We start from the raw sequence: 22,865 nt of genomic DNA on the forward strand, positions 1-22,865 counted from the left end.
TATGGGGCACCATGAATTATGCACATGCACTCATTCATGCATGCAAATATATTAGCACTCAGTTTAATTAGCTGCTACAGTCTATTATAGCTAGTCTGATCTCATGGAGGGGGCACTTCTTCTGAGGCCTGTGAAGCCACAATATATAATAGCCTTCGATACTTCATTTCATAACAAGTTCTCAACAATAATTTATCACGATAGACCATCAGTGTATTGACAATGACGTTATGACAACTACAAATAAATTACTAGTTCTATGGAGTTTCAGAAATACTTTAATAATGAAGGATCTGTGCAGACAATAATTGAAATGATTCTGTACAAACACACAAACATGAACATGGAACAGTGTCACAGTTAATACAGTCACATGACCGGAGTGGGGGAACCCCCATTCAACGCCATTCTCTGTTGTTGCTCTTTCTTTTTCCGCAGAGTGAACATCCCGCTATCAGTCTCCTCCATGAGGTACGGATCCGAGGGCTTAGTCGTCACTGTTGCCTTGCCTACGCCACCACCACTGTTCCGGTTGGGCGAGGGGTTAAAGTCCGGCCACTTCTCTGTGTCCTGGCTCATCTGGATGAGGAAAAAGAGAATCATAACAATAGCACACACACATTATGGGCTCTCAAAGATAGCCCTCAAAATGGCTGAAATTAGGAAAACAACGCAAGGTTATAGCCTTGGTTGAAATTGCAAATACACAGTACAAGTAAAAGTGAGAGGAATACTATACACCCACACAGAAGCCACCACACACAGAAGCCACCACACACACAGAGCCACCACACACACAGAGCCACCACACACACAGAGCCACCACACACACAGAGCCATCACACACACAGAGCCACCACACACACAGAGCTATCACACATACATGCACAACAGGCACTCACCTCGGCAGCCAGAGATCCTTGCTTCCAGGCATTCTGGAAAGCATTAGCTAGGAGGCCAGTGTTGGCCTTGGGCTTCCTGACGGCCCCGGCACTGCTCAGAGGACCAGTTATCTTGTGGCTGTTGTCGGTGGTCCCACCTAATAGGACATCTCTTAAACGTAACATCTTTACACAGTAACTATAAACTATTAATACTAGTGTAGTGTAGTGGAGAGCTGATCTGCTGCTTATAAAGGGGTTGGGGGCAGGAAGGAACTCAATACACAAGGCTTTAAATAGCAAAGAGGGTGTCAATGTTTGAACACACTGTATTACTAAAATAGTACCGGATCTACCCACCCACACTGTTATAGTGCCAAAAAATACGCTTTGGTGTGGTAAAGCCATATATGGTAATGACTGTTTACCTTGAGAGTCGATGAACTTGAGTGAGCCTCCTCTGAAAGCAATAGAAGAGTTCTTTGGCTTCTTGGAGAGATCTACCTCCTTACCGTTTTGCTGGAGGGAGACAGACACAGCCATTATGAGGTATTGCTCCATACAGCCATTATAATGAGGTATTGCTATTGAGAATGAATCCTCACCACAATGACTGGTAAGGGATCAGGCTCCGCCCTTTTCTCCTCTGTGCTAGTAGTGGTCGTAGTGGTGCGGTCAAGGTTGTCGTCCTCCAGCTGTAACCACGGCATCTCCGCCTTTGTGTCCTCATAGTTACTCTGTAACTGCTCTCCGTACTGTGAGGGTGTGGAGAATGTGAGGGTGTGAGGCTACATATTAATGTGAACTCTCACCTTGGCCAGCCTCACTGCAGTAATCCAGGCCAGTGCCTCTTGTTTGGTCGAGGCACACAAATGGACGATCTGCTTCTCCACCCTTTGCAGTGGCCCGTGTGGCTACAGGTACAGTACACACAGTCAACACTGTACTACACTTCACACAACCATTGCACACACTCACCACTAGGGAGAAACAGTAAGAGCCGGGGGCACGGTAAAACTTCTTATACTGGCCGCCGGTATATACATCCACATCCTTCCACTCCACTACCCTCACAATATCTTTACTGGCCAGAGAACGGCCGGCCTTAGAGTAGTAGAGGCCAGAGGCCCTCAAGACAAAGACATGCTTCTTCCAGCCACTCTTCTTGCCCTCACGAATGTGCAGCTCCCCCTCCATCTTAGGAAGCATCTTGGTGACAAACAACTCCTACAACAGAGACACAGCACAAGATTACACAGTGGGTCTGCGATTACCATGGGACAGCACACACTGTTCAACTGTCTATGACAAAGTAATTAAAGCTTTGTGTGTGTGCATGTACATGTACATGTATATGCAATTTTATGAAAGCTTATATAGAAAGAACCTTTCAAATGGTACTATCAATATTCATATTTGGGAGATAACAGAATAAGCCAAATACCATGGTCAGTCCAAGGCCGAAAGAGGACAAATTATGGCCCTATCCAAATTTTGGATTGAAACACATCATTTGAAAGGTCTCTTTTTAAGCTTAAGAAAATCATAACATTTTTGACATTGGATCAACGGTACTGAAGTTATGGCTGTTGAAAGATGTTTAACTACCCCGTAATCATTATAGTACTATCTTTGACGGTTTGAGGACTCGTTTAGCTTCCATAGCTTGAATTCCGTGGATCCAATTTCAATGATTTTCTGATTTTCTGAAAGCCTAGAAAGAGACCTTTCAAATGGTGTCATCAAACTTCATATTTGAGCGATAAAAGTATTTGTCAATTTGGCCATACCATGAATAATAGCCCATGGTCCAAGGCCGAAAAATGACAAATTAAGGCCCTGACGAAATTTTGGATTGAAACACATCATTTGAAAGGTCTCTTTCTAAGCTTTCAGAAAATCATAAAATTTTTGACATTGGATCAATGATACTAAAGTTACGGCTGTTGAAAGACATTCAACTCAGTGTACCCACTGTCCCCTGTGATCAATGGATTGGACTCTTTTAGCTGCCAACTTCAATTCCGTCACTTACGCATGTATTATATAACAGCTAGCTGGATGTTGAGCTCACCTTGAGAATAATCTTCTTCTTTTGCTCCTCAGTGAATGTGGTTCTGGCTGGGTTGAAGCTCGAGTAGGTGTGGATGGCAGGCATGAGGAGCTGGGGCCGAATGAGCAGGTAGTACTTCTCAGGGTTGTTCTTGAATATCACCACATTATTGTGAGTTCGTGGCCAGTGAGTGAGACACTGTAGGACCTTCTCGTGATCCTCTAGAGTACGCTCTGCAGAGGAGGGGACAAGGGACCTCAATACACAGGTAATATACACAAGTTAATACATAATTAGATAAATAGTCACACACAAAATGTGAAGCCATGCGTGATACGTACATTTCAATACACACAAATTAAGTTTAGAGAAGTATATACATGTATACAGCTGAGCTCAGCTATTATCCGCCCTCACCAAGATGCAGGTCAGCCAGTCTCTCAACGAGAGTCCAGTTTGGGCCCACCTCCTGATGGTTCCGCTCTGCTAGCAGGATACACACATCACGAGCATTCATGGCTTCATGTATGGCCACCATCTTGGTACTGCCGTCCACATTGTGTACCTTGAGTACCATCTGTGAGAGAGGGTGTCAGATAAGGCTACATTGTTGTCATGGTATTACCTTGTGTACGGAGGCCTCCTTGAGTTTCAGCATGGCTATCTTCAGCTTCTCATTCTTCAGCTTGTTGGCTTGTTGTTCCTGCAAGAAAAGCATAAAATCATTGAATAGGACTCTAGTTACAGAGACGATTCTAAATGAAGGGGATGTGGAGCAAGAGCACACTAACCACACCCACGCAGTGCGGACTTACTGGTGTGAGGGTCTCATCAATAGTCAGGCGACTGGCAAAGTCATCCAACTCTCTCTGCATGGCCATCTGAAGTGGGTAAAGATCATCACTCTAAAATTATCCTATACGTACACACATCACTCTTACGTGTGTGGGCGTCTTCTGCTCCACTGGAGGTGAGTCATTCTCTGGCTTCTTCTTACGTCGCTGTAGCGTGTTGCTAAGAGACGAATTGGAGCTGTTGTTGACAAGGGACTTTGAGTTACGACGTATGAACTGAGATTCTCTTGAGAAGATGTCCTGAGGGTCGTCCTCGTTCACTGTAGCAGCAAGCTCTTCACCGATATCATTATCACGCTTAAGACCTGAGGGGTGGGGTGAGGGGTGGGGTGGGAGTATTATATCATGTACACACACACGGCTGCATCCGCCCACTCACTGTTGCTCTGTTCTGGGGTGTTGTAGGTTCCCGTGGAGACGGATTTGGAAAGGTCCATAATGACGTTACGTTGTGACTGCAGTCCCTCCATGAAAGAGACAAAATCATCACTGGAGATACCACCACTTCTGGAGGGGAGGGGGGGGGGCAGTCATACAACAGTAAACCAGGTAGAATAGTGGGGGAAAAGTGCGGGAAACAAAGGGGGATATCTGCAGCTCTTAAAAAGTCAATTTCAACAGTGTGTAATCAAGACACACTTACGTTGCTGGCAGCTGTACATCGTCAGCAGTGAGTCCAGAGCTGGAGGTGGCCAGCTGTGCTTTAGTATCCTCTTCTAGTTTACATAGGTCCGCTAATAAGAGGTCAAGGTCCGGGTCCTCGGCATCTGAGGGAGGAGGGGGAAGTGAAAGTTATTAGATATGTATACTGGCATGTCGGTAATTGCATACAAGGATTTGTTGACAGTTTATCTTTCAACTCAACAATCAACTTGGCTGATAGTTCCCAGAATTTGTTAGTAGGTATTGTCACATAACAATAACACTGCATGCCAACACTGATTCAGAATATGCTCAAACTACACACAACATTTCTTGGCTGCACACACAAACACAACAAGGACAGTGCTTCTCTAAACAGTTACACATGTTCCTTCCATTAAAGCAAGCAGGAAAGCTCTACACACAAGGAACACTAGCTAGCTACACAAGCACCCTCTCATTAAGGCTACCTTTCTCTGCCAGGAAAGAGAAGGCACTAGAGAGGGACATGACAGACACGCGGTGCGTATTGATAGGGGAGAAGACATCTCTACAAAGCGAGGAACAATCGCTGGCCACACTTCTCCTCTGTGCGACACCATCCATCTCATCACCACACGGGCTGGCTGACAGAGAACTAGCTGGAGAGGCCACCCCAGACCAAGTACGCTGCTGGACTAGGGAGTCAATATCAGAACTGTCCCGCTGTAATTCAGAGGGACTGGAAGCCACTGGCCACACGAGGCTAGTAGGGTGGTTAGTAGTAGTGTTGAGGTCTTGGGAAGACTTGCTCAAGTGATTAGATATGTCTCGCAGCTTGTTGAAGAAGGGAGACATCTGGTTGACCATGACAGAGAGAGTGCTTAGTTGGTGATCAAACTCAAACTCTCCGCTAGAAGAGAGAGAGCTACCACTGCTCGTGGATAGACTCGTTAGTGATTCTAGCTCAGTGTGAGAGTAGCAGTCAGTCTCATCGTCATCAGGTTGCTCTGGCATGGTATGGTGAGCAAAGAGCCTGGGGTCTGAGGTTAGACACGCTTCAATCTCATCCAGGATGTCTTTATTGGATGTCTTGGATCTCAGATTTAGCTTGATATCCAGCTCAGCAAGACAAGGGTTCACAAAAGCAGCCATTTCTTTAACTAACTACTAACTGCTTCAACTAGACTGCTAGCTACTGCCAAGAGTGGAATGGAACTGAGAGCAAGCAGCAAGCTGGCATACAATATACCAATGTCCCTGAATGGAGTAGCTGGCTTGTTTCCAACCAGTAACCAACGAAAGGAATTCCACAACAATAGCCAATAATACTAGGCACAATGATTTTAGCTAACCAGCTAACAGAGATACTATACTGTTGTAGTCCACACAAGCACTGCCAGCTCTGGCTAGAGTACTGGGCTTCTTATATACGTTGTACGAATGCAGAGAATGCAAAGTTTGGAAAACTGCACACCCAACATCAGCTACACAGCAGTTGTACATGAGTGTGGGGCTTGCTCTAAATAACAAGCACACACTAGATACACAAAGTGGCCACATATACACACACTATGTTATAGGCACAGGTAGGGCTACTGTACTAGGACGCCCTCAGCTGCACACAACAGGGCGCTGGCTGTGTACTGTTATTGAACCCTCACCACAAGGCTCAGACTGAAAGCTAACAAGAGCACTAGCTAGCTATATACATGTAAGCATATTAAATAGAGCATCTTTAAACGGCCATAACTTTAGTTTCGTTGGTCCAATAACGTTAATTTTGTGATTTTCTGAAAGCTTAGAGAGAGGCCTTTCAGATGATTTGTTAAAATCAAAAGTCTATTTTAGGCCTGTTTTTGAAAAATACCATGGGCTATATAAGTCTATTTTAGGCCTGTTTTTGACAAAATACCATGGGCTATATAAGTCTATTTTAGGCCTGTTTTTGACAAAATACCATGGGCTATATAAGTCTATTTTAGGCCTGTTTTTAACAAAATACCATGGGCTATATATATATGCCCATGGTATTTTCTGAAAATGGGAAATTATGGCCAGTTCCAATTTTGAAATTTGAGCATACCATCTGAACGGGCGTCTTCTAAGCTTTCAGAAAATCATAAAATCGTTGAATTTGGACCATCAGAAATCTAGAACTCTAGTTACAGAGCCAACTCTAGTACTTTCAGGGGACATACATATACATTAGTACATAGCAAGCCTACCTTCAATGGCCCTCATGGACAGTCTCCATGTCTCCACCTTCGACTGTGTGTGTGTGTGTGTGTGTGTGTGTGTGTGTGTGTGTGTGTGTGTGTGTGTGTGTGTGTGTGTGTGTGTGTGTGGAGGGGTGCTGGGTCATGCTACTAGACACACACAGATACCGTAGTAGTTGATGGTTTAACAAGAATTTATAATTATGTCGGTATTATAATTATGGGTCATTAGAGAGTGGCGGTGTAATTACATGTACATGTACATTAACAATCGTATGAACACAATTCTCACCATTTCTTTCTCAGTCTTAGAAGACTTTCTCCTGCGGACAATAGTTCCGTCCTCTGAGGAGTTCCTGCGATCATCCTCTTCAGCTTCAGTAGTTGTGGTCATGATGGAGGGCACGGGTGGGACGGGTGCTACCGGGGCCGGGGGAGGGGGAACCTGGGCCGGGGCCTGCATGGGAATGGGATATGTAATAGTGGAACGGAATAAAATAACAGTGATTTGTTGTGACTGTAACGTGGTATGTTGCCATGGAGACTGATTGTCTGTGCCAACAGACACCGAGGGCAGTCTTAATACATTATTGCAGACATCATACAATGCTATAAAATAGATTATCAAGACAGTCTAATGGCCAATAAAGTAATGCCTGTCTGTTGTTTATCTGGGTATTATCTGAGTGGCCGAAATGGTTGTGGCTGGGAACATACATCCTCCACAACCAGACCTTACCCACAGGCCATAGAAACTAGCCACCACTACTGATTCACATGAATGCCACGAGAATGCCACACAAACATATTACTACAAGCACACTTCCTCCCACAACACACACCACACACCAGCAGGCTCAGAGCTGCTCAGACTTGACTTATTGGACTGAAAAAATACGTGAAAAGTGGTAAAAAGCTACAAAAAGTGTTGCTGATCCTAGAGTTAAAACCCTATACACTGGTATGTACATGCACACAGGCATAAGAGCAGTCACATGCTCTATATATATGATCATGCACACAGCTACATGAGTATAAGAGTAGTCACCAGCTTTGGTGTTGGTGGAGGGGAGGGTTCTGGGTCGATACCCATCAAGTCAGCCATGCCCTGAATACCAGACTCCAGCTCCTTGATCCAACTGTCCAATAGTATCTCGTCCACACCACCAGTCTCAGCACCACCCACGGCAGGTTCTGGGAGTGAGTGAGGGGGCATATGTGTGAGAGGGTGGAGGGAGTGTGTGCATATGCGGGGGCGGAGGTGTACATGTGAGGGGGCGATTCATAGTTCCTTAATGCAGTGTGTCAATGTTTGCATACAGAGGAAGCTCAACCGTGACATTAGATCACAACTGTCCACACTAATGAAAGCAGGGAAAGCACTATTAAGTCTCTATAGACTAGCATTGAAATGAAAACACTCTCCCTCCTAACGTTGGACACAATGAAGCTATCAAGTGAAAGTAACAAACAATACTCTATCTGATAGTCGGCAATAATCATCATGAGTGTAACAGTACTAGGGGATTATACACTTACAAGGTTTGACAAGCAGAAGTAACTTTTACAAAACATCTAACATAACCAAGCCATTCAGTACCCATACATATTAACCAGTAGCTGCACACACTCACACTCACACACACACCCACACCCACACACACACTCACACACACACACACACACACCCACACACACACACACACACACACACACACCCACACACACACTCACACTCACCTTCCAGGATCTCATCACTATCATCATCAGTATTCAGGTCATCCCAGACTCCTAGGTTGTCATTGCTCCCACTGTGAGACGAGGTCATCTCATCTTGGATACGTCCCAGACCATCTCCACTTATCCTCAGGGAACTGTTTTGCATTGCCACATCTGCAACCAGCTTGTCTATTATATCCAGGTCATGCTCTAGTGAGCTCTGCACGTCCTCTCGTGTGGGCAGTGTGACCTTGCTACCGCTGGGGCTTGAGTTGAGGGACCCAGAATCTGCTGAATAGACACTTGAGTTGACAGAGACAGGTCTACTGGGGTCACTGGAGGAATCAGCATCAGTACTGTGACGATGTTTGGCTGCCAGCATTGACAACATCTTCTCTTTGCGCAGTCTTTCTCCTTTTGTGAGTGGAACATCGTAGTCAGAGTCACGATCGCTGCTCAGCTGGCGTGCTTTGGGGGAGTGGCTACTAGTGTGGGGAGGGGGAACTGAGGATCCCCCTGATGACTTCCTATTTGGTCGAGGTACATCGTAATCTCCGAAGCCATTATCAGTGAGCTTAGAAGCAATGAGCGGCGGTGGTGGCACGCTACTAGGCAACTGTGGGCTCTCAAACGGTGTGCTCGGAGCCTTTTTGATAGAGTTGCGTCTGATGGGCGGTGGTGGGGGCGTGGCACTCTCTATTGAGCGACTCTTCCTGTGTGGGGGTGGAGGGGGAGTGGCAGATGATGATGACCCCCTGTGGAGTACGGGAGGTGGGGGGATGTTAGACACGGACACGGGAGCTGTAGCACCACTGAAATGTGAGGATGGTGGATGATGGGGAGTGTGTTGAGACCTCTTGGGAGAGTGCTGTGGTACCGGGGGCGGGAGACCAGTTGCCGGGGGTGACGGTACCGATGACCTCATAGGAGGTGGAGGGGGACCAGTTGCCGGGGGTGATCGCACATGAGGTGGAGGGGGCGGACCTCTAGTGAGTATAGGTGGTGGTGGTGGAGGGGGCGGACCTCTAGCGAGAATGGGTGGTGGTGGTGGAGGGGGCGGTGCTCCAATCACTGATGATGGGGCAGACGAGAGATGTGTGCCGGAAGACCTCTTTGGTAGAACAGGAGGGGTCGGAGGTCGTGTATTCGTAACGTGAGTATTTGATGCTCGTTTGGGAGGGGGTGGTGCAGGTGGGTTCGACAGCCTCTTTGGAGGGGGCGGGGCTGGAGGAAAGGACGGTGGGGGATGAGATAGTCCTGTGCCAGATGCCCTCAACGGAGCAGGGGGTGGTCCTTTGCTGGGACCTTTGGGCGGTCCTTTGTTGGGACCCTTGGGTGAGAAAGAGGGTGGAGCTTTAAGTCCCGGCAGTGGGGGTGGGGGCGGTGGTGGTGGTGGGGGCGGTGGCATGTTCACTATAATCAATCACAAACGAATTCGAGGAATTTCAAGTTTCTGTTGATACAATGGTTCCTGTGTGATAAAAGTAACAGTGAATCATTGTTAGCAGATTCCTAGTGCTGACTCACACATACAAACACCTTTACTGCTAAGGGACAAACAGATCCTTGGACTGTACTGGGACAAGGTGTTTGGACAGTAATTTGCATTTTAGTCACCTGATACATATCTATTGACAACCACATAGTTAGCAGGTTCCTAAAGGCCTTAATTCAATAGATAAGCTAACTAGGCATGCAACCCTATACTGTTAGTCAATCATCCACACTATAGCGGAGGCCCATATACACCAGTGTGAGGCAATGACCTTCTTGTTTGGTACTAGCCTGCAAAAATGCCACACAAGGAGCTATAAACAGTGCGGGTAGGACACAATAGGGGGAGTCACTAGACTAGTGAATATTGTCTAGTTACAATGCTCTAGCAGTTCTTTGAACATTTATAATAGGCAGAAGGTCTACCAGGCACATGTCCTCTACACACAAGCAATGCACACAGCGTACTATTCCAGAGCAGCAGCCCCTCACAGTACAGCTATCAATAACAGATAGTCCATAGTGGACTGGTATAAAAGAAGAGGATGTACTCACAACTGAGGCCCTACACATGGTGGATCACTGGCTGCTGGTTGTAAGGTTGCCCGACAACACACTGGCTATAACCACAACATTAGGAGGACTAACAACTGTCTGCTGTGCTCCTAACCTCACTCCACAAACACGTTCTATACAACATATCAGTTACTCTGTCAGCTGGTGGCATGCTCTGGGGAGCAACAAGTTATGGAAGAGCATTTATAAACAGTCAACAGTTACTCTGAGCTCACTCAGTTAGTATTACTACCATCTGTGAGCTCAACACCACATTTCCTGTGACCCTCCACACACACACACACACAGAGTCACCCCCCTCCAGCTAGCCCTCCAGCTAGCCCCTGCCCCAGCCCCTCCCACAGGCTAGCCTCCGTGTCTAAGATAACTGGAGGCACGAGTCGTGAATACAATTAGTGCAGCTCCCTCTAGCCTACACAAAGACAGACGCAACTACACCCGTATTAAATACCTACTCCACAACAAACACCCAGACAGTTTAATATCAGTACAGCCAACAATCTTCAACGAGACAAGAGCACATTGTACCAACATACACACAATTGTACGTACTCCCAGTAGCTTTTATAGGGTACAAGTGAATAATATTCACGAGCAAACCACTTGCAATTTATCGTTGTATTGCACATTACAGTGAGTACAGAGCCTCCTCTACCACAAACAACTCAACCTCTCTCAACCCTAGCTAACTATAGCTAGCCTGGTAGTGCAAGAGTTCATGAATTCTCACCATAGTGTGTGTGTGTACATGTGTGTGCGTGTACACTGGATCAAAACTCACCTCTAACAAGCTTTATATATCTCTAGCACATTAAGTAGCGAGTCTTTAGAGTCGATAGCACTGCGTTCTTGAGTTCGGTCTAAAATAGTTATCAACTTGTTCATGAGTGTTAGCTCACTATTGGACACACCCATTCATTACATTCCTTTAATCTTAGCAACATCCTGAATGCCATACATTCTTGAGGGCACAAAAATACAATGAAATAAGAGCACTAATGAACATTAATGATTAACAGGACACAGTTATTGAGTGTTCTATGCAGAGACAGGGGGAGGGTGGGATACTTGCTCCACTGCACTAGAGGGCACAATCGTCAGCTCCTGCAGTGAGAGCACATGAGCATAATTACAGCATTCAAATGTAGCATAATGACTTAATGAGACTGTTGTGTAATTAGCTATTGCCAACACATACTTGAGGCTTTTGCTCAATTACATGGGTACACCAATTGTGTGGTGGCTGGTAATATATTCAATCAGGACACCTGGCATAAAAGGCACGGGCAACAAAACAACTGAGCGATGACACTATCAGCCAAATCATCAAAGGCAGTGTTTGTGTGACTGGGGAAGCTATTATCTCACAGCTAGGAAACAACACACACATGAAAAGAATCATGTGACTTCCTAACCTCTTCAGTGTGGAATGCTTTCAGTTCAGTTCCCCTCACTGCAGTGTAGAGCAAGTCAGTGACAACACACACACAGAGGATTGGTGTGTACTCACTGTGTATAGGTGGCAGTACCCTCCTGACCACTGGGAGAGGGGGAAGTCCCTCCAGTGGGTCCTCTGTGGACAGGGCAGGTTCCAACTCGGCCTCTGTCCATGTGTTCCTGTGGGCCAGCGGGGATGGTTGTGGGGGGGCCGGGAATGTCTTGTTTCTGTTCTTTAGTCGAGTTATAAGCATCTGTTTCCGCTCTTTCTTACTCTGCAATGTGTGTAGAGCAGCTCAATATATTGACACCTTGAATACCTGGTAATCACAACTAAATGGAGTGTTGTTGCAACATCCTTTGTAGAACTAACCTCTACACAAGCCTCTGACTCAATGCATTGCTTGTACATTCTATAGCAATGTTATGCAACAATCTCATGCACAAGCTTTCAGTTATCAGACCAGCAAACTACTGAGGGGGCTATAGCCTATCCGTTGACATGGCACTCATGTTGAAACCTACTCACAGAGCAATTCAAACAAATAGCTACCAGTACTTATGTATACTGCAATTACCTTGATGGGTTCCAGTCGTGTCCTTTTGGCTATAGAGGGTGAGGCTGATCGTGATCCCTCTGACCGCAGGCCTCCAGAGGGTGGCCCGTCATGTGGTAGGCCCTGTGAGGGTGGTCCATCATGTGGTAGGGGAGTGATGAGCTGGAGGGACTCCGAGCTACCACTACCATCACCACCGTGGGCAGTGGGTGGAGTCACCTGCAACAATACAATACTAGGACTGAAACACAGGTAATGCTAGTATGCGGAAATTCTACTGTCTTACAAAAACAGCTTTCAACATGCACGGACAAACCCTCTTATAGTTATTGAACACATGCTCTGCTATTTGTGAAGTGCTAACAATAACACTTCAATGCCAACACATCTCAGCTGGTTGCTATGCCAACACCTACTGCTAGACATAGCCTTGGCACGTAACGTACGTCAGTGAGTGATGCTGTATCAGATAGTCTACTAGAGGACTGGCTGACGGAGGAGTGGCTGTCCTGTCTCACACCACTGGGGCCGGGGGATGCATGCACACTGTCCTCTCTGACAACATCTACTCAGGGGAGGGGGGGGGGGTAAAATGAGAGACAATGAGGTCTACCAGCCTCACCTTGCGTGTTCTGACTGGCAGTGGACTGTGCTTGAGTGGCTATCCTCTTGCGTGCTGCCTCCCTCTGCTCCACCTCCACAGCCACCACCTACACACATGCAGTGTGTAAGGACATGGGAATCAGTACTGTTGCGTACACTCACAGAGATGGGCTTGAAGGGGTTGGCTGGAGGACCATCCACTGACTCAGTCTCTTCACTCTCAGCAGCCTGGAGTCTGGAGTGGGTGGGTAAAGATCATCATCACCTACACTCAAAATATGTCGATCAAGGAAATTTTTAAACTCTATAATATTACTCACTTGTCTCTCTCCTCCCTCATCTTGCGGACCCGCTCCATTCTCTCCCGTCGCTCTGTAGCCTCCCTCTCTCTCTGAACTGTCACATCACATCGTACACGCTCTCCTAGCTCCTCATAGCGACTGACCACACTCCCTAGCAACCAGCTCAGTCCCCTGCGCAGTGATGGATCACTCTTGTTCCCACTGGCTTGCTTCAGAGCTATACACTTCATCTGAACAGCACATGAAACATTGTCCTCTTATACTGCACAACACTCTCACCACTTGCAGCTGCTCTTGAGTTACCATCTCCTCTAGAGCCATGCTGCTGGTTAGTTGAGCCTCACTGCAAGCCTCAGTCACGTCCTTTTTGTTTGCAAACACTAGGAGAGGTTTACCAACAATCTTCTCGTGGCCCATAACCTCACGAAGGGCATCTGCAGCCTCTGTAAACCGATCAGGAGAGCTCGAGTCAACCACGTAGATGATCCCATATGCCTGTGTAATAGCAGTGTACAACAGTCTATAGGGAAGGGAGTCTCCTTACTTCAGAGAAATAGTTCTTCCATATTCCTCTTATCCTTGGCCCCCCTCCTACATCATACAAGGTCACTGCACACCCGTTCTGATTGAGCTTGGTACTAGAGAAGCCAATGGTCGGTGTAATATCCTCAGTGGAGTCTGCATGTGGTAGAGCGTATATAACCACATGTGCATACATAATATTATGGTCTAACTCTTGCCTCCATTTAGGTTTGCCAACAGCGTTGACTTTCCAGAGTTGTCCAATCCAAACACAACAATCTTCACCTCTCTACACAGCAAATGATATGATGTGTGAGATGAATAGCTAGAACATTACCTAATGTTCCCAGGAGTAACAACTTGTGAGCTTCTTGACTGGCAACTTCCCATTTAATACTTGATCCAGAGTTCTCAGTCTGCATGCAATTTCTAACGTGTTCCCAATTAATACCCATCACAATCAACATCACCATGGTGATTTTGGGAGCCACGACAACCAAACTTCTAAAAGTTTATTTCTATTCTAACATGCACAAAAGTGATAAGATGTGATGGATACAGTAAGTAGTAGCTTCTAAAACAAAGCTAAAAGGAAAAGAAAAGCAAAAAAACTAAGAAAAAAAAAATATAAATAAAAATGCTGGTCGCAGGGTCCCATTACCAGGAATGGGGTTCGAACCCATGTGTGCAATCGCACATTGGATCTTAAGTCCAACGCCTTAACCACTCGGCCACCCTGGTACGACTCTAGAAATCTCTCGGCTACCCTGTTACAACTCTAGTAACCACAGTCCATTTTTATTTACACCAAAAGTGAAGCAGACACTTACACACACATAAAATAGAAATGACAAATAATGTTATGAAGATTGTTCGTGAGAATCAGTTCTTGAAGTTAGTGCCAAATTAACGCTGACATACAATGGGAACGATGAGTTGCTGATTGTCAGTATGTGGTATTCCTGAGGGAATAATATGTAACAATAGTCAGCTTGATTGCATTACATACCTCATCAAGCGTTAGCGGCACTTGGCACACGCCAGTATCGAACTTTGAACCATCAAACAACGCGGCTCTTAATCTGCCAACATATGAGAACATGAGCGGACTTTGCACACAAACTATCGACATATACCTCAACATTATTGTTCTGGTAGGCTGCATACTGACTGCTGACACGCACGGCTGGGATTTAGTGTTCCGCTTCACATTGATCACTCTGTACAGAAGACACAACCACCATACAATACATACACATGCAAACAGTCCAGCTAGGAGTGATCGTACCCAGTGCTAGAGTTGTACATGATGAGTACGTCAAAGCCAAAAGAGAAACCAGTCCACCTCCAGCAGTACTATATGAAGGTGAGGGGGGGTACTGAATAGTTGACATAGTATTACAGAGAGAAAACTCACCTCTCCTGGCTCGTGGATCACTCTACCGCAGCGTAGAGAGGTAGCTAGGAACTGGTCAGTGCTCAGATTAGAAGGACTGTGCAGAGAGAGTCAATCAATCAATTATTATTATGATATTAGCACAAGATGTACATAGCTATGTAGCAACGTACCCAGTGTCCATTCTCTGATCTACTATGAGCATGCTCAGCCACTGGCTCCGATAGAGTGGCAGCAGCCAGCCTTTAAACAAGGTTAGTGATGACCAACCACACTGTGGAGTAATCACTCACCATCGGGAATGATCTTGTCACCCTCGACGGTCCTCACTGACACTACATCATTGAGAATGTGCTGAACTCTAACCCCACGAAACACTCTCCCCCATTCCTCCTTCCCTGGGCACTCGAGGAAGCACCTGTCATCGTTAGCAGTACCTGGAGGAGTAAGTATAGCAGCAGTTGATGTGGCAACACAGAGACAAGACTGGCTTTACTGTGTTCCCTGAAGAATTGATCAGAGTCAGTGAGAAGCTTGTCCATCTCCCCGCTCCAGTCAGGATGTAGGGACACGTACAACCACTGGGGGGAGGGGCTTAGAGTAGTACTAGTTAATGAGAGGGGCTTACTCTCTTGGCTAGAGTGTACACATCCATCTCCACCTGCAAGACATAGAGCTCTGGAGAAGACAGCAGTTCAGCTAGCAGCTCAGTGCTGTGGAGTTAGTACAGTCAACATTCACTCAGTATGCACAGTGTATGTGTAGTGCACCTTAACTGTTTCAGCAGTGATACGCTATAGCTCTTGACCAAGTGAAGCCTCAACATGTTGTCACACCTACAGGCAAGATACACCAGTTACATACAAGCAAATATAATAATAATGAGACTAACTCTTCCTTGAGGTTCTTAAGTCCGTACTGAGTGGAGGCCATCAGAAATGGTACCACACGTTCCAGACTGCAGTGTAATACAGGTGTGACAGTATGGATGAGTGGAGGGATGACCTTACCTCATGTTCTCCCTCATGTATACCTGGCAATGCTCCAACAGACCATCCTACAAACACAGAGACACTTAACGAACAGCCATTACACATAATAACAGGCTTACCAGCTGCAGCATGGTGGCAGCAGCAACCAGAGGTACTACCTCAGTCTCCCCCACATGAACATGATCTTTGTACAATGAGCTGAATGCCACATCCAGAGCTACAGAGAATGGCAGCAAAAATAAATTAAACCAAATTAATATAACTGCAGCAGTGTACAAAATGTATGTTTTTGTTTTTGCCTACATGTACCTTCAGGAGTGATGTTGGTATCTGGTATACTGAGACTGATGTCTGACTGATTGCTCTCCCGCCAGCTGCCACTGAACATGCTGGAGAAGTATCCCGACTGGAGGGGGGGGGGGGGGTCTGACACACACACACACATACACACCACACACACACACGCGTACCTGGCAGAGGTAGACCTTGTGAAGCTTCCACTCCTTACCTGTACAATGGCGGACACTATGAATACAACACAACACAGTCAATACAGTGTACGTACCGAGGGCACGGATGGTGAGGTCGCTGTTGATGCCATCTCTGAAGAGCGTCTGGTAGATGTAGTTGGAAGTACTCTTAATTTTCTTCCTCTTTGGAGACAGTTCTTCTATGTCCTCCTCGCTCAGTGCTCGCTTACGGGGGTTGCTAAGGGGTGTGGCTTTGTTACTAGGCTGTGCTACCTGCCTAGCAGGGGTGGGGACTTGGCGCACACCCTCGCTCCATGCTCCACCCATCACCTAACACCAGGGGGGGGTGGTGATACATGGCTAGCTGTACAGTATAGTAACATCATTATAGTCACCTTATATAGTTGTGTGATTTATCTCAGTCTCTACTTTGAACAGAACAGGTTCACCTTGTTGTTAATTTACAATCTGTCGAGTTGGCATTTCCATGGACTGCAAAGATGCAGCCCCGCCCCCTTTCCAGCCTACTACTCAATTGATTGACCCAACTCGGATTGACCTCATGGCTGCTGTGTCTGCTCTCCCGGCCATCGCAGCCTCCTCTCTGCTCACCCAGCACCTTTACTACGACGACACTGAGCTGTTCTCCAGTGTAGGCCGTGTTATCTCACAGTATGCAGCCACTAAGGACGGTCAAGAGGTACTGGTGTTGGACCAAACTGTCATGCATCCACAGGGAGGTACTGTATCAATCTAGCTTCCCAAATTGTTCTGTGGGGTCACTGTACGTGTGTATGTGTTCAATGCAGGAGGTCAGCCCAGTGATGTGGGGGTCATTTCCTCTCCTGATGGTGAGACGAGCTTCAGAGTGGGGCATGTACAGAAGCCTCGCGGTGCTGGCTACATTGAGCACGTAGGAGAGTACAGCTCCCCCGGAAGGTACCTGTAGTCCCACCCCCTCAATGTCTGCATGACCCCCCCCCCCAGGTTCACAGTGGGGGATGAGGTGTCAGTGGAGATCGATAGTACACGAAGGATGCTCCACGCTCGACTTCACAGTGCTGGTCATCTTCTGGACACTGCCTTTGTCAATATCGGAGTAAAGGACCTCATCCCAGAGAAGGTGAGTGTTTATAGTGGTTGTTCATTGATCAATGGAGTTTCCTCCACAGGGCTACCATTTCCCCGATGGTCCGTACGTTGGTGAGTGGTAGCTATTACCCTGGCTACTATATAATACAGCTGTTGTTGTGTACAGAATACGTTGGCAACATTCCTGCTGAGAAGAGAGAGACGACCATACAACAGCTCAACAAAGAAGCTCAGCGACTTATTGAGGTAAGAGATGAAACACTACATATTATAGGGATTGTCCAACTTTGACTGCCCATAACTTGTTGAGTAGAGATTGTCCAATGTCACAACTAAAATGTGCATTTAGTAGGTCTTTGATAGAGTTACATGATGGTACGTGGTGTGTTTAGCAATGATTGTTATCTGGCCGAAATCTTCCATTTTTGAAAGAAAACCATGGGCTATAATTATATAGCCTTTGTGTTTTCTCCGAAATTAACTTTAATAGCTAATTTTGATTGCCCATAACTTCAACTTATACGTTCTCTCTTTTGCACAGGAAGCGGCTGGGGTTGTCGTGACAATGAATGATAAAGGTAATGAGATGTATTTAACTCTGTGCTTGTTGTGAGGGTGTGTGCAGGGGAGCGTGTGGTGGACGTGGGCGGTAGCGAGTGTCCGTGTGGAGGGACCCACGTCAAGGGTGTGGCTGATATCAGAGGTCTCACTGTCACTAAAATTAAGAAGGTAGGTCTTGCATTATAGTCTCATAGTCTCTGTGTGTGTGTGTGTGTGTTCTGACTGTGTGTTCTGACTGTGTGTTTTGTCTGTACTTGCAGAGCAAAAAGAACGTTAGAGTTTCCTATGTACTCAGTGACAATTAAAAACTCTTTGTTTAGTGTTTCACGTGTGCTTGTTTGTGTAGAGGACAGGTGTTTCTATCATTGCTTTGTGCAATCATGTGTGCTTCTGTGTTTTGATGCAATATTTTGATATAGCACATTTTTGCTAAGAGCACCAAAGCTCCTCATTCTTTGCACCTCTCTGTTTAACTGTTGTCAAGCATGACTCTTCTGTTAGTTACGTCAAAGAGACACAGGTGTTAGTTAGTCCACAGGCAACTAACTAAGTATGCACTGCCCTGAGGCTGTATTGATATTGCAGTGTACACTAATTGCTATCGTATCAAGCTCAGAGGACGACATTTCTCGTCCCTTTACCAATGAGAATGGGAGATCTATACACGTGACCTTTGAGAGATCTGCCAGCCAGTGTAACAACACCCTCACTACCCTAACCAACACATGTGACTACACCATACTCAACAACATCTCTCTTCAGTACACTCCTCTCAACACTAACCTCTCTATTGTGAGTTACTCAACGGAAGGTCTTCCCATTGTCTGCCTCTACCTCCCTATGCAGCCAGCCTCATTCTTGATGCAAGGTTTCTCCCCCCTTGCCCTCAGCCTCTACCAGACAGCCACAGTCCTTGTCCTCTGCACGTCTCTGGCTGTGCTTTTATTGGCTGTTGCTTACATTGCTAACTCAAGAACTATATCGTCTTTCCTCACCATCAACCTAGCCCTCTCCCTGGCCATTGGGGACATCACACTCATTTTCAACGCTTTTGGCCATGGCATAGACACGCTCTGTATCCTCTCAGCAATGGCCGAACATTTCTTCTTATTGACCGAGTTCTCTTGGTTGGCTCTCCTCGGGGGCAACTTTGCATTGAGGTTTTATCGAATTGCTAACAGCCTTCCTCCTAAATTGAACTCGTTTATTATGCTGTTATATTTGTGTATTGGATGGGGACCTTCGTTCCTGTTCACCGGTGTTGCCGTGGTGATATACTCTCTCCCGGGTGCTGAGTGGGTTATATATGGACAGTCTGGTTTCTGTCACCTTGCACCATCACCTGCAGTTGTCCTCCTTCTTATCACTCCAATCATCGCTGGATGGATCGTAGCAATGGCTGCATTGCTATGGATTCTGTTGTATCTCTACAAGATCCCCTTCCATTTTGACACGAGTGACAAGAAACGGTTTGCGTTTATACTCGGTTTTCTGGTTGTCATGGCCGCGGATATCGTCATGACGATGTGGGTGCTGTTAGACAGATCACCGCCCACACATGTGACCTCTTTATTTGTCTATATTTTTGTCCTGTTTGCACGATCGTTGCTCCTGGCAACAGGATTCATTCCAAAACGTCAACTAATAAAGAAACTGAAGTCCATCCTCAGGAATAAGGTGTCGCCCACCTCCTACATTGAACCACACCCCCACCTGTGTCCTGGCATTGACCCACTAGACGCAGCAGAATTAGTCAACATGATGTCGGACCCGTCCCTAGTACCAAAGATATACACATGTGCAAGACAGTTAATCTCTCAACAATAAAAGAACACTCAGTATAATGATTATATGAAGTTGTGTGCAGCAATTTGTGATAACACAGGGTTTTCATATGTGCAATAATAATTATGTGATAATAGTTTTTGGGGAAAATTGTTTTTTTTGTGTAAAATTACGGCATTGTATTTGAGTTGTGGCTAATACTGTTAGTCTTGTCACTAGTGGTAGTAGTGATGCTGCTTTGGTCTCTTATGAGTAAGCTCTTGGTTCTCTGCACGTAGGGACAGAGCAGCTCCTTCAACTCTCTGATGTTGAGCGCAAATACGAGGTTAAGCCACGGGTTGACGGCCAGTAGCACAAAGGACATGTTAGCAGGTATGGGGTTGGTGAGGTCTTGAAAGCCCCCCGTATCACAAGGAGCACTCTCGGGAGATCCAGTCTGCTCACATGTAAAGTACTCAAACAGACGTTTCATAAATAGAGGCAGTGTTTGGGAGAATATAGTGAATGTGGTTAGAGCCAGCACAGCCAGGAGCACATAGTAGACAATGATGACTAGTAGCTTCTTCTCAGCAGTTCCTAGCTTGAGAGGATTCCCGTCTTTGTCCGCCTTCATACGAACAGTTTGCTGTGTGTGTGTGTGTGTGTGTGTTAGAGAGGTTGAACAAACAAAATATTGCCTTATCTGACCAGAGCATTGGGAAACCGACTCTCCTATTTTCATAATGCAACTAGTTTTATTGGTCTTATTGTTATACCAATAGCATACTTTTCGTAGGACTTCTGTTGTATAATTAACGGATGGCCAATCACATTATTGCCCCTAATTGGATAGTGCATGGGAGTAAGTAATGTGCAGGCTAATGGCATAATAGACAAAAACAAAAACAGTATGTCAGTAACTGTACCTTGTGTATGAACCAGAGCATGATGATGAGCAGAGCCAGCCCTGTATCCAATATGAGAATGACTGGCAGAACCAGAGCGTAGAATGTGGCATTGGAATCGATGCTGGTGCAGAGGAGAGGGGGAAACCGCGTCATCGTGAACCCCACTGTACCCAACCGAGGCTCGTCCAGATTGTTGCCAATGGTGATCAGTATCGGCACGAGAGGGAGGAACAGGGAGATGAGGATGCAGGCAATGTGGATGTACTTGGTGCGGTTGGACTGGTCGAAGGAGCGAGCCTGGAATGGGAACTTGATCTTCCAGAATAGAATGGTAACATGACAAATCCACCAGGTCAACAGTTGCAGAAGTCCATAGTAAAACACAACACCTATAACATAAGAATGCATGCATGAGCCCTGTAGTCTGCCAAGCATGCATGACAGAGAAGCATGCATGAGCCATGGAGTCTGCCATACAGCAGGACAAATAAGTGGAGTCTGCCATACATGCAGGACAGAGAATGCATGCATGAGCCATGTAGTCTGCCTTGCAAGAAAACAGATGTTACTAGTACCTGTAAACACACAGAACCCAGAGGAAGTGATGATGCTCTCAATGAGGTCATCAGAGACACAATAGAGTGCATCACGGTCACTCAGGGAGATGAGCACAGTCATTCCTGTACATAGACACATGGAACACTATATGATATCAGTTGCTGGACCCTTATATATAGTTCACCTAAATATATCATATACATTGTGTACACTTACTGAAGAGTGGTGATATTATAATGACCTGTACTTTAACTCACCAATGAGCAACCATGTGATGTTGTGATAGATGATGAGTACGGATGGGAACCTGAACCTGCACGTACACACGAGAGCACTCGACAACCAGTATACACACGTACCTTAATATAACCCTGCAGTACACACACTGTATGTTATTATAATTATAGCTCACATTCTCTTTCTACGGATACAGGATATCACTATGACGATAATGCCGACAATGACTCCCACGGCAACCAGTAGTCTAACAAGTACGTCTGTGAGGTCACTGGAATCTTGTGGTATCTCCTTCCAGTCACAAGAGGGGAGACAGACCACACCTCCACTGCAGTAGAAGCCCGTGCTGCAGTTGAACTGACAAGTGTCGGTGTTGTTTGAGTCGTTAAGATGACGGAGAAAGCCCGGCTCACCTGCCATAAACGTTGTCAGTATAGTTGATGACAAACAAGTCACTACAATAACACTGAACTAATGCAGTATAACTAATGGTTGAGATAACAGCCCCCCTCTGGCTACAGTGCATGCATGGCTATATAGCCAATGCAATAATACTGTCATATGTACTGACTCTCACCTCCTCGCACTGCAGAGATGTTCACACTCACATCCTCATCAATCTGTAGAGTAAATGCATTGTTGAATGGCAATGCATGTCTAGCTAGCTCACTGGAGAGAGGTGGAACAGGAACACTGGTATTGCAAGCAGTGCCCACACCACTCCTATCAGCACACACAGTCCAACCAACTCAGCCCTCAGGAACAACTTGTAACCTCTCTCTGAGAGCTTCAGTCTGCCACCATGGCTACCCAGTGTCTTCTGGATAGTGTCAGACTTTTGAATAGTATCAGACTTCTGCATAGTATCAAACTTCTGTATAGTATCAGAGGCTCCATTACTGACTTGCATTCTGGATCCAGACATTGGACACAATATTAATAGCTTTAGCCTTATCTGCTTTTTATATTAAATATAGATTTTAACAACTTTAGTTAATCATCATGAATATGGTTATGATCTGGCAAACCGAAAACACAACTCCCACTCT

The 22,865-nt window shown here is 46.0% G+C and overlaps 6 protein-coding genes and 1 non-coding gene across 9 annotated transcripts; 2 read left to right on the forward strand and 5 right to left on the reverse strand.

The window, feature by feature from the left end:
• Nucleotides 1-174: 174 nt before the first annotated feature.
• LOC135349599 (uncharacterized) lies at nucleotides 175-11,322 on the reverse strand. Of its 2 annotated transcripts, none has more exons than XM_064548139.1 (18): nucleotides 11,199-11,322; nucleotides 8,369-9,818; nucleotides 7,677-7,822; nucleotides 6,921-7,085; nucleotides 6,638-6,680; nucleotides 4,432-4,555; nucleotides 4,168-4,292; nucleotides 3,876-4,093; nucleotides 3,750-3,815; nucleotides 3,560-3,637; nucleotides 3,352-3,511; nucleotides 2,956-3,167; nucleotides 1,860-2,108; nucleotides 1,694-1,795; nucleotides 1,487-1,636; nucleotides 1,310-1,400; nucleotides 903-1,039; nucleotides 175-579 (listed from the first exon to the last, which is right to left on the reverse strand). In XM_064548139.1, exons 2-18 carry the CDS (start codon nucleotides 9,753-9,755, stop codon nucleotides 370-372), a joined length of 3,663 nt encoding a protein of 1,220 aa, XP_064404209.1. In that variant the 5' UTR covers nucleotides 9,756-9,818; nucleotides 11,199-11,322; the 3' UTR covers nucleotides 175-369. The 2 variants fall into 2 exon arrangements, with proteins under 2 accessions (XP_064404209.1, XP_064404208.1); XM_064548138.1 differs by having other exon boundaries at nucleotides 4,168-4,295.
• On the reverse strand, nucleotides 11,317-14,311 carry LOC135349601 (ADP-ribosylation factor-like protein 13B). Its single transcript, XM_064548141.1, has 12 exons — nucleotides 14,176-14,311; nucleotides 14,057-14,127; nucleotides 13,861-13,994; nucleotides 13,596-13,811; nucleotides 13,335-13,546; nucleotides 13,177-13,249; nucleotides 13,034-13,121; nucleotides 12,858-12,976; nucleotides 12,433-12,630; nucleotides 11,928-12,129; nucleotides 11,833-11,870; nucleotides 11,317-11,521 (listed from the first exon to the last, which is right to left on the reverse strand). Exons 1-12 carry the CDS (start codon nucleotides 14,226-14,228, stop codon nucleotides 11,456-11,458), a joined length of 1,470 nt encoding a protein of 489 aa, XP_064404211.1. The 5' UTR covers nucleotides 14,229-14,311; the 3' UTR covers nucleotides 11,317-11,455.
• A 185-nt stretch (nucleotides 14,312-14,496) lies between these two features.
• On the reverse strand, nucleotides 14,497-14,579 carry Trnal-uaa (transfer RNA leucine (anticodon UAA)). The gene has a single exon. It is a non-coding gene; the product is annotated as a tRNA-Leu (tRNA).
• A 41-nt stretch (nucleotides 14,580-14,620) lies between these two features.
• LOC135349602 (germ cell-less protein-like 1) lies at nucleotides 14,621-17,217 on the reverse strand. 2 transcript variants are annotated; one of them, XM_064548144.1, is made up of 17 exons: nucleotides 17,092-17,217; nucleotides 16,792-17,026; nucleotides 16,697-16,734; nucleotides 16,536-16,632; nucleotides 16,346-16,443; nucleotides 16,245-16,291; nucleotides 16,127-16,192; nucleotides 16,011-16,070; nucleotides 15,863-15,947; nucleotides 15,731-15,815; nucleotides 15,528-15,671; nucleotides 15,408-15,477; nucleotides 15,256-15,331; nucleotides 15,127-15,194; nucleotides 14,975-15,058; nucleotides 14,848-14,920; nucleotides 14,621-14,800 (listed from the first exon to the last, which is right to left on the reverse strand). In XM_064548144.1, exons 2-17 carry the CDS (start codon nucleotides 17,021-17,023, stop codon nucleotides 14,699-14,701), a joined length of 1,425 nt encoding a protein of 474 aa, XP_064404214.1. In that variant the 5' UTR covers nucleotides 17,024-17,026; nucleotides 17,092-17,217; the 3' UTR covers nucleotides 14,621-14,698. The 2 variants fall into 2 exon arrangements, with proteins under 2 accessions (XP_064404214.1, XP_064404213.1); XM_064548143.1 differs by having other exon boundaries at nucleotides 16,005-16,070.
• LOC135349604 (alanine--tRNA ligase-like) lies at nucleotides 17,184-18,770 on the forward strand. Its single transcript, XM_064548146.1, has 8 exons — nucleotides 17,184-17,436; nucleotides 17,506-17,635; nucleotides 17,684-17,819; nucleotides 17,869-17,899; nucleotides 17,955-18,034; nucleotides 18,330-18,366; nucleotides 18,414-18,517; nucleotides 18,610-18,770. The coding sequence occupies exons 1-8, from the start codon at nucleotides 17,184-17,186 to the stop codon at nucleotides 18,652-18,654; spliced, it is 816 nt and encodes a 271-aa protein (XP_064404216.1). The 3' UTR covers nucleotides 18,655-18,770.
• A 131-nt stretch (nucleotides 18,771-18,901) lies between these two features.
• Nucleotides 18,902-20,547, forward strand: LOC135349603 (adhesion G protein-coupled receptor B1-like). The gene has a single exon (XM_064548145.1). It carries the CDS (start codon nucleotides 18,902-18,904, stop codon nucleotides 20,174-20,176), a length of 1,275 nt encoding a protein of 424 aa, XP_064404215.1. The 3' UTR covers nucleotides 20,177-20,547.
• LOC135349600 (uncharacterized) lies at nucleotides 20,141-22,857 on the reverse strand. The gene is made up of 7 exons (XM_064548140.1): nucleotides 22,487-22,857; nucleotides 22,394-22,436; nucleotides 21,992-22,229; nucleotides 21,837-21,892; nucleotides 21,597-21,701; nucleotides 21,040-21,410; nucleotides 20,141-20,759 (listed from the first exon to the last, which is right to left on the reverse strand). The coding sequence occupies exons 1-7, from the start codon at nucleotides 22,739-22,741 to the stop codon at nucleotides 20,304-20,306; spliced, it is 1,524 nt and encodes a 507-aa protein (XP_064404210.1). The 5' UTR covers nucleotides 22,742-22,857; the 3' UTR covers nucleotides 20,141-20,303.
• Between the last annotated feature and the right edge of the window lie 8 nt (nucleotides 22,858-22,865).

Source organism: Halichondria panicea, chromosome 16, assembly GCF_963675165.1.
Source record: "Halichondria panicea chromosome 16, odHalPani1.1, whole genome shotgun sequence".
Lineage (NCBI taxonomy): Eukaryota > Metazoa > Porifera > Demospongiae > Suberitida > Halichondriidae > Halichondria > Halichondria panicea.

What these genes read in the sequence shown, in the direction of transcription:
- LOC135349600 (XM_064548140.1), bottom strand. Translation starts at nt 22,741, where the DNA reads ATGTCTGGATCCAGAATGCAAGTCAGTAATGGAGCCTCTGATACTATA. An exon ending in TGTATCCGTAGAAAGAGAAT is followed by an intron (nt 21,893 to 21,991) that starts GTGAGCTATAAT and finishes GTGTACGTGCAG; the next exon opens with GTTCAGGTTCCCATCCGTAC. An exon ending in TGGGTTCTGTGTGTTTACAG is followed by an intron (nt 21,411 to 21,596) that starts GTACTAGTAACA and finishes CTTATGTTATAG; the next exon opens with GTGTTGTGTTTTACTATGGA.
- LOC135349602 (XM_064548143.1), bottom strand. Translation starts at nt 17,023, where the DNA reads ATGGGTGGAGCATGGAGCGAGGGTGTGCGCCAAGTCCCCACCCCTGCT. An exon ending in CCTCACCATCCGTGCCCTCG is followed by an intron (nt 16,735 to 16,791) that starts GTACGTACACTG and finishes GCCATTGTACAG; the next exon opens with GTAAGGAGTGGAAGCTTCAC. An exon ending in GATCAGAGAATGGACACTGG is followed by an intron (nt 15,332 to 15,407) that starts GTACGTTGCTAC and finishes CTCTCTGCACAG; the next exon opens with TCCTTCTAATCTGAGCACTG.
- LOC135349599 (XM_064548138.1), bottom strand. Translation starts at nt 9,755, where the DNA reads ATGCCACCGCCCCCACCACCACCACCGCCCCCACCCCCACTGCCGGGA. An exon ending in CACCCCAGAACAGAGCAACA is followed by an intron (nt 4,094 to 4,167) that starts GTGAGTGGGCGG and finishes CCCACCCCTCAG; the next exon opens with GTCTTAAGCGTGATAATGAT. An exon ending in ACTGGCTGACCTGCATCTTG is followed by an intron (nt 3,168 to 3,351) that starts GTGAGGGCGGAT and finishes CCTCCTCTGCAG; the next exon opens with AGCGTACTCTAGAGGATCAC.
- LOC135349604 (XM_064548146.1), top strand. Translation starts at nt 17,184, where the DNA reads ATGGACTGCAAAGATGCAGCCCCGCCCCCTTTCCAGCCTACTACTCAA. An exon ending in AGGACCTCATCCCAGAGAAG is followed by an intron (nt 17,820 to 17,868) that starts GTGAGTGTTTAT and finishes TTTCCTCCACAG; the next exon opens with GGCTACCATTTCCCCGATGG. An exon ending in AAGCTCAGCGACTTATTGAG is followed by an intron (nt 18,035 to 18,329) that starts GTAAGAGATGAA and finishes TCTTTTGCACAG; the next exon opens with GAAGCGGCTGGGGTTGTCGT.
- LOC135349603 (XM_064548145.1), top strand. Translation starts at nt 18,902, where the DNA reads ATGCACTGCCCTGAGGCTGTATTGATATTGCAGTGTACACTAATTGCT.
- LOC135349601 (XM_064548141.1), bottom strand. Translation starts at nt 14,228, where the DNA reads ATGGGAAGTTGCCAGTCAAGAAGCTCACAAGTTGTTACTCCTGGGAAC. An exon ending in TGCCAGTCAGAACACGCAAG is followed by an intron (nt 12,977 to 13,033) that starts GTGAGGCTGGTA and finishes TCCCCTGAGTAG; the next exon opens with ATGTTGTCAGAGAGGACAGT. An exon ending in CACGACTGGAACCCATCAAG is followed by an intron (nt 12,130 to 12,432) that starts GTAATTGCAGTA and finishes CACACATTGCAG; the next exon opens with AGTAAGAAAGAGCGGAAACA.